The 13130-nt window shown below is 53.9% G+C and overlaps 1 protein-coding gene across 1 annotated transcript; it reads left to right on the top strand.

Moving 5' to 3' along the window:
- Window positions 1-3762: 3762 nt before the first annotated feature.
- Window positions 3763-12694, top strand: CLEC19A (C-type lectin domain containing 19A). Its single transcript, XM_052773016.1, has 5 exons — window positions 3763-4037; window positions 9737-9902; window positions 10398-10491; window positions 11258-11390; window positions 12158-12694. Exons 1-5 carry the CDS (start codon window positions 3947-3949, stop codon window positions 12235-12237), a joined length of 564 nt encoding a protein of 187 aa, XP_052628976.1. The 5' UTR covers window positions 3763-3946; the 3' UTR covers window positions 12238-12694.
- Window positions 12695-13130: the final 436 nt, after the last annotated feature.

Here is a 13130-nt window from a genome sequence, read left to right on the forward strand (position 1 = left end):
GGCCCCAAATTATTATTACTTTTTATTGCTCTATTTATCAACATTGAGACGGCATAAAAGTCTGTATCTTGCTTACAGCCCGTTCAAGAAATCAAACAAAAAGGATGTTACCCTGAAGAGAGCTGAGCCTGGCCCATGACTTTATTGTCTTTCCAAGTCTTCGTTTCGGAGAAGGAAGGATCTGTTCTGTCTTCAGCAGTGTTTATCTGTGTTGGGCTGGAAAGCCTCAGGGTGTTACGGATGGGTCGGCTCTGCCACCGCATCAGTGCCGCTGTGCTCAAACAGAGGAGGTGGGGAAGGGCCCTGGGCTCTGGTCGTATCCTGCTCCCCAGGTGACCTCTGAAATTGCTGGGTGGTAGCCCATGGCCCGCTCCTCTTCCATGCGCCCTGCGGTGCAGAGCCTTCCCGTGGCCGTGCCGGTCCCCATTGACTGCTTGGGAGAGGTGCAAACCAGCGCACGCTCCGGCTGCCCTGGCTCAGTCCCTTTTTGCTAGAAGCGGGAGAGTTGCCTTGAGCAAAATAAAGGTGGTATTTGGGGCAAGGACTTGGGGCTGGGTGCTGCGGAAAGCTTTGCCTTTGCTTGTGGCCCTTCGACCTTTGAAACTGGAGGTCAGAGTGATGACAGTCCAGAGCTGGCACGTGGTGGGGCAGGCAGCAGTCATCTCCCTCCCCCCTGTTCATCAAATGCAGCCCAGAATGAAATCCCGTTACCTCCTGTGCTCTTAATATTTTGATTTTTAAGAAGAAAACAACACATATTATGCCTGTTTCACCTCTGTTCGTTGTTTGGCTGCTACAGTTAAGGACAGGTGAGTCTTACAAAGCCAAAAAAAAAAGCTTAGTGCTTGTTTGGGCAGATGTCGGTGTGTTGGTCAATAGTCCTTGCTGCTGTCCAGGGTGTTTGTGCTCCAGTGTGAAGGTCTGTGTTGTAACTCTGATACCAGCATCCCTGCAGCACGTCTTTGGTCTGGGACCTGCTCTGGTTTACATTGAGTCACGGGCGTTTCGTTCCCTTCTGCGCTCAGAGCATCCCTGTGCGCGTTCTCTGTGTGACAGCCAAGTCTGCTACGGTGACCCTGCCATCGTGGAAGAGGGAATGCAATGAATACAAGGAAGCTACAAGAGATGCTGTCTCCCCTCTGCATCCAGAAGCCATCTCTCAGCAGCTGGGGGAGGGTGACAGTACGGACACCCTGCTCCCGGGCAGAGCACAGCACGGCCTTGGATAGAGGATGGCAAAAAAGGCCTTGGTCATCTCGGTGGTGAACCATCGCCCGGTGGCTGTGGCTGGGGGTGAACACAGGTAGGAGCTTACCTTGTTGGTGTGGTCGTGCGCGCTGTCCCTTGGTGAATGCCTTCGCTTCTTACTGACCACTGCACGTGGCTCCCTGCTGCTCTCTAGCACAGCTGCTGTATGGCAGCAGCACAAAGCGATGGGGACGGCGGTTGCCGCAGGGCTGTCTGTCTGTGGGCATCCTCTTTCCAAGCATGTTGTGGATGCTGGGTTTCAATTCTGTCTCTGCAAGGTGAAATTCCTCTTTTGTCCTGCAGCAAGGTCGATAGCAAATCTGTTCTCTGGCTTCCTCCTGGTTTGTCTCATCAATAAATCACGGTGGAGAGGGAGCCCACGGGTGTCTTGGGCAGACACGTGCTGGAGGAGGCCAATCTCTTCCTGTAACTCAAAAAGGCTCAGACAAGGGGCCGTGGTTTCAGCAGTTATTGCCATTGACATTAATGTTCTTCCATGCGGGGTCTGTGGGCAGCAGCATGAGCTCTGGGCATCCACGGAAGCTGACCTGAGACCTGCCACGTGCCTTGCTCAAGCACTGGGGGTGAAATGTTAACAGAAGGCACTCTTGCTCGTGAGTCTGTCCTTGGAGCCAGGAGGTATCTGTTTCACAGGGAGGGGGGTGTCATGTACATATGATGCCAAAAATTGGCGAGGGAAAGGTCAATAAAAGGAGGATGGAAGCACACCGAGGAGCTCCTGACGTGGAGGGCAATCAGAAAACAGTGTGGGCAGAGAGAGGAGCAAAAAGGCTGAATAAACGAGACGTGGCTGTGCTCCTGGGGCTGCACCCAGCAGGTAAAACACATCTCATGTTTTGTGAAATCGGAAGGTAACCCAAAGTGCAGCTCTGCATGCGTGATGCGTGTGTGCTTTGCCAGTGCTGGGAGCAAAGCTGGTGCCCAGCTGCTGTGCTGGGCACAGAGCCGCTGGCTTGGGGGGGGCAGCATGGGGGGGCTCGGCGCTCCTGCCTGTGCTGCGGGGGGATACTGCTGTGGTGGGTCTTCGTTAGAAACAGGATTAAAATTACTCTGGATCTCTGCTCCCTTTTTAAGCACAAACATTTGTGCTGTGGGAGTAGATAAATATGCTCAAAGAGTTTTGTTCCATAGTTTGCAGATGATTGTTTATACCATTGGCTTTATCTGGGGATGGCACACAGTTAAGAAGGGAGAAGGCATGCCTTGGCTTCTAATGCTCTGAATTGCTTCATTTTTAGTGGTCTGATATATCAATAGGCTTTTCTTTGAGCCGTATAGTTTCAGATCGAGGAATGGAACTGCAAATGGCAGGGGGGAGTTTTCTTAAAAGGTTTTATTTAATGCAAAGAAAATTTAATATATGAAAGTTGACGGAATGAGTTGCTGTTTCTGGAGTAAGTCCGGATGCTTTACGATACTGAAAGCTTTGTGTCACCCCAAATTGTTTCTCCTTGAATCTTGCCTGTAAAAACGGATCATCTCAACTGAAAGTCCCAGAAAATGCTGAAAATGTTGATCTGTAGCTAAGAATAAAAAGGGGATAGCATTGAGTGTGTTCCTAAGCAGTTCATTCAATGCTGATTTAAGGCATAAATTGGACATGGAGTGGGACCACAGAATTTCACAGTACTTGCGCCTATACTGTTTCCCTTACCAGTGCAACAGCTAGAAAAGGACTTTATACAATATATACAATTTATACGAGTTTATTTCCAAAAAAATTTTGACCACAGAGAAGAGACATGCTAGTTAATACTGACTGTTTATAATGTTGACTGCTGGCTGATGCCGAAGGTTTTCTGCTGTTACAGGACTGCATCAACCCGGCACGGACCTCGCAGATGGGCACAGTGTGAGTTCCTGCAACAGCCTTGGACCCCCGGGCACAGCCGGTGGTTTCCCCTTCCAGGCTGTTGTGGTGTGTCAAAGCATTGCCTTTCCCTGGTTAAACAAAAAAAAAAAGGGCACAAAGTGGGGCAGTAATGGGTAAAGCCCCACCACCACGTGCTGCACAAAGCCTCGCACGAGGCCGCGGGCACCCTCTCCACCCGCTTCCCCCAGGCGCAGCCTGCCTTCCCCCAGGTGCCCGGCTGCTTCCCCGGCCCTAACGCAGCCCTTGCCTTCCAGCCGCTAACTCTGCCCTGCCTTCGAGGGGCTGCCGGCCTTGCACGGCAGGAAAAAGGGGCGCGTTTTTCCAGGCACCCCAAGGCGAAGGTCTGTGCCGAGCTCCCCTCTGCGTTGACGGCCGCCAGCGTCCCGGCGGGGCGAGGCAGCCAGCGCGGTTGGGCAGCGCTAAACTGGGGACACGTTACGCCTCAGGGGGCAATTGCGGGGGGTAGGTGAGGGATTCCCTTGCTCACCTGCAGCCTGCGGCGTGTGCCAGAGGCTCTCCGGGAGGAGACGTGCACCCCCGCACCAGGCCGCGGGCAGAGCCCTGGGCGCGGGTCGCTCGGGCTGGGATGCAATGAGCGCGCCCGGGCTCAGCCGGAGCAGCGGGTGGGGAGGCGTGTGTCGCTGGGAGAGCCGCTGCTTTTGGGGGAGGGAGCAGCTCGGCGCCTATATCCACCTCCCCGCCAGCAGCCTCCCTGGCACAGCCGGGAGGTCCCGGACCGAGCGGCGACCCCTGCAACCGGCTGCCCGCGGAGCTGGGGGAGCACCCCGTCCTCCCTCCCTGGCCATGGGCACCGGGTGGGACGTGTGCGCGCTCCTCTTCGCGGCGTTGCTCGCCGCCCAGGCTTTCCCCCAGACAAACATAAAGATCAGCCAAGGTGAGTGCAAAGCGTTGATTGCGGCTCGGGTGAAGGTAACCTTAAACTGCGACGGCTTTAGCGGGGAGCGGAGAGTGCGTACCTCCTGCAGGGTCAGCAGCTGGCTTTCCCCCTCCTCTGACTGCTCCAGAAATCTCCGACTTTCCTTGAAATCAACTTTCTTCTTCGCTGGGGGGACGTGCCAAGAGCAGCCCCGGTTTCTCCCGGGATATCAAAGCTGTTTCTGGGCTGGCTTTGTTTCTGTGTGTAAGAGGCTGCGCTTTCGCCTTCAGCGAGGCGTGCTCGCGTGGCACGCTGCCGTGGACCTTCGGCCGTCCCTACCGTGGGTCCGGTGTGGATGGCAGGGGCAGCGGGCAGAAATAACTGCACGGAGGCACATGTATGAGTGGTGCAGGGCTGCAGCCACACAGCCCGGTAGGACAGGCTGGGGGGCCGCCGTGGCTCCCCATTTATTTATTCCCACTTATTGCATGTGAAAAGTGGCCACAAATATGTGATTCCCCCTTATTCCCCCTTTTTTTTTTCTGAGCTGTTGGTGATGGTCACTGCTATATGTCACTTCAGTTTCTTGCAAACTTTTTCATGGAGCTGGTGCAAGTGAGAGTTGCTGCTCCGAGTTTGTTCGCACCCTGTTAGATTTATATAGGAGTGTGAGCAGAAAGGGACTCCTTAAGTGCTGTTCAGTGAGTTTGTGAGAAAAAGGCTCGATAGGAGCCCAGCTTTCCTGCCAGACGCCTAATCCGTGGGAGCTTCACCAAAACTAATTAAGGAGGAAAAAAAACTCTGCAAGATAACTCTTATCTGTTAGGGCCGGCTGCAGGAGAGCTGCTGCTGGAGTCTGCCATAGCCTGATGACTCTAAACATACTTGGCAGAAGATTTGAAGCTGTAAAACCAGCTTGGTTTCAATATAGGATTTTAAAAACCAAAGCCTTCTGTGTGAAAGGATGTCGCTTCCAATGTGCTTCAACTGGTGTTTAATATTTTACTTGGAAATTTGTAACATGCACCTTAAAAAACACTTCAGAGTGTGTAAAATGTTGCCCAGTTTTTTAATGAGCTTCACATCCATCAGTGGATACCATCCCCTCCAGCTCCATGCATCCCCCAGACACTTGGAGACCAAAATCCCTCCCCGATCTGCTTGTTTTGACGGTGGACACTAAGCCTGAGACTTTTTCATCTGTTAATGAAAGACAAATATCGCAAATAACATGAAGGTGGGATTGTTTGTCCGTAATGACTATAGTGTCAGGGCCTAAGGACGTGCTCCTAAAGCCATGGGTGACCTCAGGCACCCCAGCATCACGCAGTAGCACTGTCTTAGCTCCTGCCCACCAACCCCCCGTTTTAATGCTTATTCTTTGGGTTTATTCAATAAAGAGGACGTGGGCTGGTGGATGTGTTGAGGCTGTGGTGGGATGGAGGTCTGGCTCAGCTGGCACTTTGAACCCCCCAGCCTCGCCGCAGGCTGCTTCTGCCAAAGCTGTCCCAGGGGGGTCCCGGGGCTCCCCTGTCCCAGCCCTGTTGTCTCACCCATCCCCTATAACTGCCCACTGCTCCAGCAGTGCCGACACGGGGTAAAGTCACGCTGCTGGCCCTTCCCATGGTCCCGAGCTGGTAAGAGACAACTCGGTGTTGGTGAGGACCAGGATGCTCGTCCTGAGCCCCAGCTCTGACCGCCAGCCGGGCAGCGCTCCCCATCCCTCACTCTCGGCATCACAGCCCTCGGGTACCAGCGGAGAGGCTCTGTGGGCAGCTCTGCCCTGGGAAGGACCCAGCCTTCCATCTGACAGGGATCTCCTCGGCTCTTCTCCATTGGCATTAACTTCAGACAAGCCTCTTGGGCGGTGATGGACACCCTCCAAACGCAGCTGCTTGCCGAGAGCTGAAGAGGTTCACTTGCTTTTTCAGGTCAGACGGCAGCATTAGCTTATGGATGTGCCAAGGGGGGGGTGTTTCAAGACCATGCCTTTCAGTGAGGTGTCTCCTAACGTCTCTAAGATTTTTGGTAAGTCGTCAGCTGTCGATGAAACGGAGCTCTTCAATGCTCTGCAGCAAGAAGAGCATCTGCTGCCAGCACTGACCTGATCCGATCTGCTGTCCAAAATACTCTGATGGAGCTGCAGCTCCCCGGGAGTCTTCCTTGCACGGGCATCTCTTGCCAACATTGTCCTAGCCCCAAACTTCATATCTCAAATCTGCAGGTCGCTGGAGGTGAGGCAGCATTGCACCTTCAGATGACGCTGTTTGGGGAAAAACCTGCTCTTTGCCAGCTGAGTCAGTGGGAGTCACGCAGTTGGTATTTTATCTTTTCCAGTAGCATCCTGGAATAAAAAAAGCTCATGAAACTGGCTGGGATTTTCTCAGTTAATTACTTCTAATTGGAAAGTAGCCACTTGGGGAAGTGAAACTTTTTGGCAGAGCAGTGCCAGCTTCTGCAAGATTTTGACAAGTGATTTTCCTGGTGGTTCTGCAGTGGGTCTCAGCTAGTAAACAAAAAGGGTCCAGTTTTGTTGGCACTGACACAAATCCAGAGAGCACAAAACTCTTTTTCTGACCCCAAGTTCTTGTCTTCCAGCTTTGCTGAGTTAGTAACAGCTGCCTGATATGAACCTTATCCTCAACCAGGTCTGGACATCTATTTTGCTGGTGCTGCATTAAAACATGGCCCTGACCTTAAAACTGCTGCGGTGCAAATAAGCAAAGGGAGGAAGGATTCTTGCCATCATTTTTCACCAGGAATTTGGGGACAAATGGATGAACTCGCTTGGGGTTGGCAGGAGCTCCCATCCCACAGGCGGTGGCTGTGCTGCTCCTGCCCTGTGCAGAGGAGCTGATGCTGCTGGGGGTGATGTTTTGCTGGGATGCTTAAAAGCGAGGATCTGGTCTAAATAGCCCCAAAATGCTTTCCCTCTCTCATTTTAGATCAAAATGCCATCGGCAGCTGCTGGCTTGGGTTATGAGGTTTTCCTGCAGAGCCGTGAGCAGGCTCCTATACTCACAACCATACATCCGATTTCTTATGGCCTTTCTGCTAAAAATAGCCCCCAAACACTCCAGATAAAGCAGCACCCCCAGTTGTTCCTGCCTGTAAAACTGGGAGCAATAGTTTTCCTCCAAAGAGACAGCCAAAGCCTCTGATCCTGACCTAACAGAAAAGATGCTAATTAAACGCTGACCTCCCATATTTTCCTTTTTGGTATATTTAACCTTAAATTCCTTCAGGCACCTCTGGTTCACTGAAGCTCGTCAAATTAATGCTACCTAATGGGAAGCAGTATGGAATAACAAAGAAGGACTCTGTCCATCTCTGACTCTGTTTCGGCCACTCTGAACAAAACGAGGGTGATTTTCCCAGGCAATCGGGGTGCTGATGGACCTGGCTTGGAGCCAGGGCACTGGGACACCCGCTGCAATTAGCACTCGGGAGCGAAAGGCCCCGTTTGCTGGGGATGCTGCTGGGTTAAGCCCTGTGAATTTTGCCACCGTGCTGCTAGAGGTGAAGAGTTTGTCGAGGCGCTTCACAGCCTCTATAATAAAATCCCAGTTGCTGGGGGAGCTGGTGGTGCCTGTCTGCCGCAAACCCCCAGGGTGCCCTCGGCAGGAGGGAGCAGCCACCTGGAGTTGCTGTGAGCCAGGACCAGATCCCAGGCCTGCCCTGAGTGGGGGGATATGCCTCATCCGTGACTCTGCAGTGAAGCTGAAGCCTTGTCCTGTGGGTTTGACCCTCTGCCCTTGCTCTGCTTTGCTTTTGGTGGGGACGGGGACCCCTGGCCAGCATCATGGTGGGAGGAGGGCTTGGCTCCTGGGAAATCGCATGAGTTCTCAGCATTCCTGGTCCTTCTGCTCTATTGCTACAACAGAATAATTTGCATTTCCCAGGGCTGTTCTGAGGTTTTTCCCAATGCAAGGATGGTCAGGTGTGTATCGGTGAGCTGAACCCTGCATTGCCACTGAGCTGGCTGCAGCTTGGCCACCCTCCCCTAAAGCTATTCTGCTCATTTCCAGCCCCGCGTGTCTTATCTTTTTTCCTCCGCAGCCCATAACTAGTGCCGATGAGGACGGGAGAGCCCCTCAAGCCCCTCGCTGCTCTCGGCAGGTTTGTTGCTGTGGGGTGCAGAGCTGCTCCCAGGCACGGCTCCTCCAAAGGGAGTTGCTGGGGGTCCCCAGGCGGGGTGATGGGGCGACAGCCCCGTGGGGCTCTGCAGTCGGCTTGGCCTCTGCGCCTTGCTCAGGAGGAAAAAAAGGCTCTTTGTGTTTGTGGTTTGTCGCCTGGGAGGGAGGTGTGACAGGAGGGACCCAGGGGCTGGCTGGTGGCTGTTTGTAAAACACTGAGAGATCCCCAGGTGGAAAGAGCTGATGAAAAATAAAATTATCGCCCAGAGCTGCCAGCACTGGCATGGGGAAGGATTCAGCTCCACGAACACAGCTGCTTTGAATTCACCTTGCCTCTCCTTTTCACCATGCCGATGCCGCCCTTGCTGCTCCCACGTCCCATGCTGCTGCTGGCAGGGTTTTGCTCTCCCCACCCTCGGGGAAAACCATTCCCCCCCCAGCCCCTCAGTACCGGAGGGCCTGTAGCACCACCCTGACCTTTCCGGGCTTGAGCCTGTTACCTGCTTGGATAGTTTCATGGCACCTGATGTGTGCCATAACCCCCTGCTCCCTTCACCCTGCCCACCTCCCTGCTCGCTCCGACAGCAACACCGACCATGGACCGGGACCCCATGGGGATGCGGGAACTGGCTCTGGGGGAGCCGGCAATTCCCCAAGGCTCAAAAACCAGCAGCTGCGAGAGTTGAGGCTATGTGCCACAAGATTTGGGGGTTACGCGTGCGTTGGCGTTGGGCGGTGTGTTGTGTGTGTACTGCATCCTCCCCGCGAGTGTCGGGGGGAGCGTGACGTGGAGGAGGTCAGAGGGACGTGTTAACGCCGCGCCAGTGTTTACACAGCGGCAACTGCAAAGGCTCCAGAAATGCGTCCTGCCCCCAGAATGGCCTCTTTTGGGGTAACTTCCCCACTGTGCTGAAAAGTGGTGAGGGAGGAGGAGCGGCTCGGTGGGCCCCAGCTCTTATCTGGCGGTGGGAAGGAGATAGGCTGGCACCGCTCCTGGCGGCATGCGCGCCTCGTCCGGCTATTTACGGGGCTGAAATCCAACCCCTGTGTACGTGCACGCCTGCGTCCGGGCCCGGGGACACAGGGGACGGTGGGGGGCTTTGGTCAGCGAGGGGCTTTGGTCGGAGGGAGGAGGTGCAAGATGTCCTTGCAGGAGGGCAGAATGCAGCCCTGACCCCACAGCTCCTGGCTGTCAGCTCCCATCCCAGCACGGCAGGTCTGGTAGTGCCTGGTAGAGGCGAGAGGAGTCCTTATCACCGTTTGCCCAGTAGCAAAAGTCAGCGCCTTTATTTTAAGCACCCACTGCCTAAACCGGTGTTAAACTGGCTTGAAAAGGCCCTCCTGGTTTAGGCAGATGCTAAAACTGGGAAACCCATGGCTTTTGCAAAATTTGTTTGGGCTTCTGCAAACTTTCGCACGCCTTCTGCAACAGTTGGTTTTTCCATGCGTGCGTTTGGTGGTTATTTGCCTGGGTGAAGTGGGGGGGAGCAGGGCTGGGCACTGCTGCCTCCGCTGCCTGCTCGGCTGCCCGGCCACACTGCTTCATCCTCAGCTGCTGGATGTCCTCTGCTCTGCCCCCAGCCATGCCGGAGCCCGTCCATGCCTACTCCTGCCCGCTCTTCTGGACTGAGTACGAAGGCCATTGCTACCGGTACTTCCCCATCAACAAAACCTGGGCTGAAGCTGACCTCTATTGTGCCGAGTTCTCCATTGGCATCAGATCAGCCAAGCTGGCCTCCATCCACAGGTGAGGAATGCAGAATCTTGTCATCCTACCCTGGCACGGCCTGGGGAAGAAGGAAAATGGGGACAAAGTCCCATTCCCACAGCACAACCTCGGTGCCAGCTGCAGGCTCATGTCCCAGCCTAAGCATGCCTCTGTACAAGCCTGAGCATCCCTCTGCAGCAGCAACTGGGTCAAGTCTGATGCACTGGGCACACAAAGGCAATGTAAAAAATGCCTTTTCCTGGGCTGGCAGGAAAACTGACATAATATTCCCTGAATTCCCCAAAACTGCTTGGAAAAAGGGTAGACATACAACATGATTACATGGGCTTTCCCCCCCACGCCCTCTCCCCCAGCTCTCGCCCACACTACACACCTCTTGCACAGACCCGGCAAAGTAATCAACAGCAATTAGAAGAGGGGGACCCATTTGGCCATGCCGTAGGGCTTAGGGGCATGCCTAACCATTTGCCTGACGAACCCCCTCAGCGGCTTCGTATTGCTCTGTTTTGCCAGCTGGGAAGAAAATGTTTTCGTGTACGACCTGGTGAACAGCCGCGTGCCGGGTATCCCCACCGACATCTGGACGGGGCTCAATGACCTGCGGCAGGTGAGAGCTCCCCGTAATCATGTGGGAAATGGCTTTGAAAAATTCACTTCCCTATGTTTTCCCCCTGGAAAGCCACTTGGTTTTCTTCTTCATTCCTTATAGCCCCATTAATTGGGTGGTGGCATAGGGTCTGTTGTGCAGTGCATGGGGGAAAGTTGTCATTTCATCCCATCCAGTCTGCTTTTAAAAGAAAAGTGTTACTAGAATTAATAGATTAACAATTACTAATTATTCACATCATATTTTATTAATGGATTAATAGAAAGAGTATTGTACTGCTGGTCCAAGAAGAGCAAATAAACTGAAAACATCTCCAACGCCAAAAGTCATGAAGTTTCATTGCTTTCTTGTGAAACTCTGCAACTTGTCAAAGCTGACACGTTGGAAATATACAGTCTAACATGTAACAAAGAAAAATTGAGACCATCAGGAGAACAGTCCCATGCCAGTAAATTTTTTGTAGATGTCGGGAAAGGAATGGAAAAGAAAAGGAAAAACAACACAGAATGGGGTGGGTGTGTTAAAAAATATATGGGTTTAACCTCTGGGCTTCCCCTTGTGCGAATGCTGTGAATGCTAGGGCCTTCCAAGGTAAGTTTTCAGTTGTAAAACCCAAATGTGCTGTTTGGCCTTTGCTGAGCGGTAGCAGTATCTCCCTGTGTCCCCGGGCTGTGTGGCACCAGGGATGGGGTCTGGGAATGGGACCCCCCCCACGCCTCGAACACGGCTCTGCGATCACGGCCTTTCTCTGCTCACCCCACACCAGGAGGGTCACTTTGAGTGGACGGACGGCTCCTCCTATGACTACCACTACTGGGACGGCAGTCAGCCCGATGACGGGATCCACTCCATCCCGGAGGAGGAGGACTGCGTGCAGATCTGGTACAGGCACAGCAGCGGTGAGTGTCGCACCGGGCATCAAGAGCACCTGAAGTCTGACTTGCATGTCAATAAATTCAATCCACTGTGGCTCGTGCTTTTCTGAAGAAGTTGCTGGCAGGCTGAGGATTTGCATTTTAATTTTTTATTATTATTTTCTTTTTTCTTTGCAGAGAAGGGATGTGTTTTCTCTTTCACCACGTACATACACACACACACACACACTCACTTTCCCTCCACTCACAGCCCATCTCCCTCTCCCATAGCAGCGGCAGGAGGGGAGCATCACTTTGAAGAATTACTGAATTTAGCCAAAGTTTCTGATTTCCCCTCCCACATGCAGCCTGTGGAAACACCCCTCAGTTTGCCAACTTTTCCCTCCCTCCCTCAGGCCAGGGCCGTCTCGCTGAAGCGGGGCAAGACCCTGCTTGTCCAAAAATCCCACTTCACACCCTCATTTCCAGTGAGACCAGTCATGTGTATTCAGACCTTGTGAACATACCTAAATGTCCTCTCCACTTGCGACCTGGTGATATTTTGTGCGGTATGGGACTGTGTTTGCAGCTGCCTCCCTGCTCCCACATTTGAGCTGGGGCCAGGCGTCCCTGCCAGCATCCGCAGGATTGGGACGGGGATACTGGGAGGGGGCACGGCTGGGAGCAGCCCAGATGGGAGGACATCCAGGGAAAGCCTCCCGCAATGGCAGGAGGTCCCAGTCCCGAGGGCGGTGCACGGTTACCTTCTCGTACCTTTTTTCAGCTAACGCCTTGGGGTTTTTTGGGGGTAGCGCTGCGCTCCTGGAACGACAACGCCTGCGGCAGAGCCTTCCCCTTCGTCTGCAAGATCCCCTCGCTGGCCCTGGACTGAGGCTGCTGGCGCTGCCCGCGCCCCCTCATTTTGGGTCACCTCTCCAGCCATGCCGGGGAAGAGCGGCCAGGACATGGCACGGGTGGCGAGAGCCGCGGAGCTGCTCGACATCCCCAGCCAGACCCCGGCTGCAAAATCCCCCCTGGGAGTGCTGGGGGGACGAACCTGGTGCTCACCCTCCCCACGGGCAAACGGCGGTGGGAGCTGTGTTAAACAGCGAAGGAGCCCCCCCAAGCCTGAGCCTGGCTTTGGGTTTCAGATCAACTATCGCAGCGTATTAGAGGAAAGCCATGATTTTATCAATACACCAAACTGTTAGCACCAAAAAATAGCTGTGTGTAGGAAATGATTTTGCCCGTTAATCCATGAAGAGTGGAGGAAAAGTGTTATTTTTCTGTTAAGTTATGCAAAATGCCTCTTATGCGCGTTATTTTTCTCTCTGCTAAAATAAACAGCAAACAGCAGGTGGAGGCTCCTCCGTCTTTCTAGCGCTCAGGTAGCAGCGACTCCCCAGGGACGTGGGGTCTCATGTGAAAAGAGCTGGTTTTACCCCAATCTGCTCTGTATTAAAAAGGTGTGTTGGGGGCGAGCGGATGCCTAGGAAGGTTTATTTTATTGACCCCAACCGGGTTTTGGGGTCCCCGGGGCAGCCTGTGTGCACACCCTGCCCTTCGCCCGGCCCCCATCAGCCACATGGCATCGCCGCGTGGGGTGTACGGGGCCACGCAGCACCCCACGCCTTCGCAACGTCCCTGCCCGCAGCAGGTGGGCAGGGTTTGGCCCTGGCTGCTTTGGGCTGACTGAATTACAAGGAAGGCGGGTGAAGGGTTGATATGCAGCAGCTGAGGGTCAGCTCACCCTCACAAACCTTTCCTGGGTGGGGAGAGCTTGTG

The sequence above is a fragment of the Harpia harpyja genome, chromosome 21, assembly GCF_026419915.1.
Source record: "Harpia harpyja isolate bHarHar1 chromosome 21, bHarHar1 primary haplotype, whole genome shotgun sequence".
Taxonomy (NCBI): domain Eukaryota; kingdom Metazoa; phylum Chordata; class Aves; order Accipitriformes; family Accipitridae; genus Harpia; species Harpia harpyja.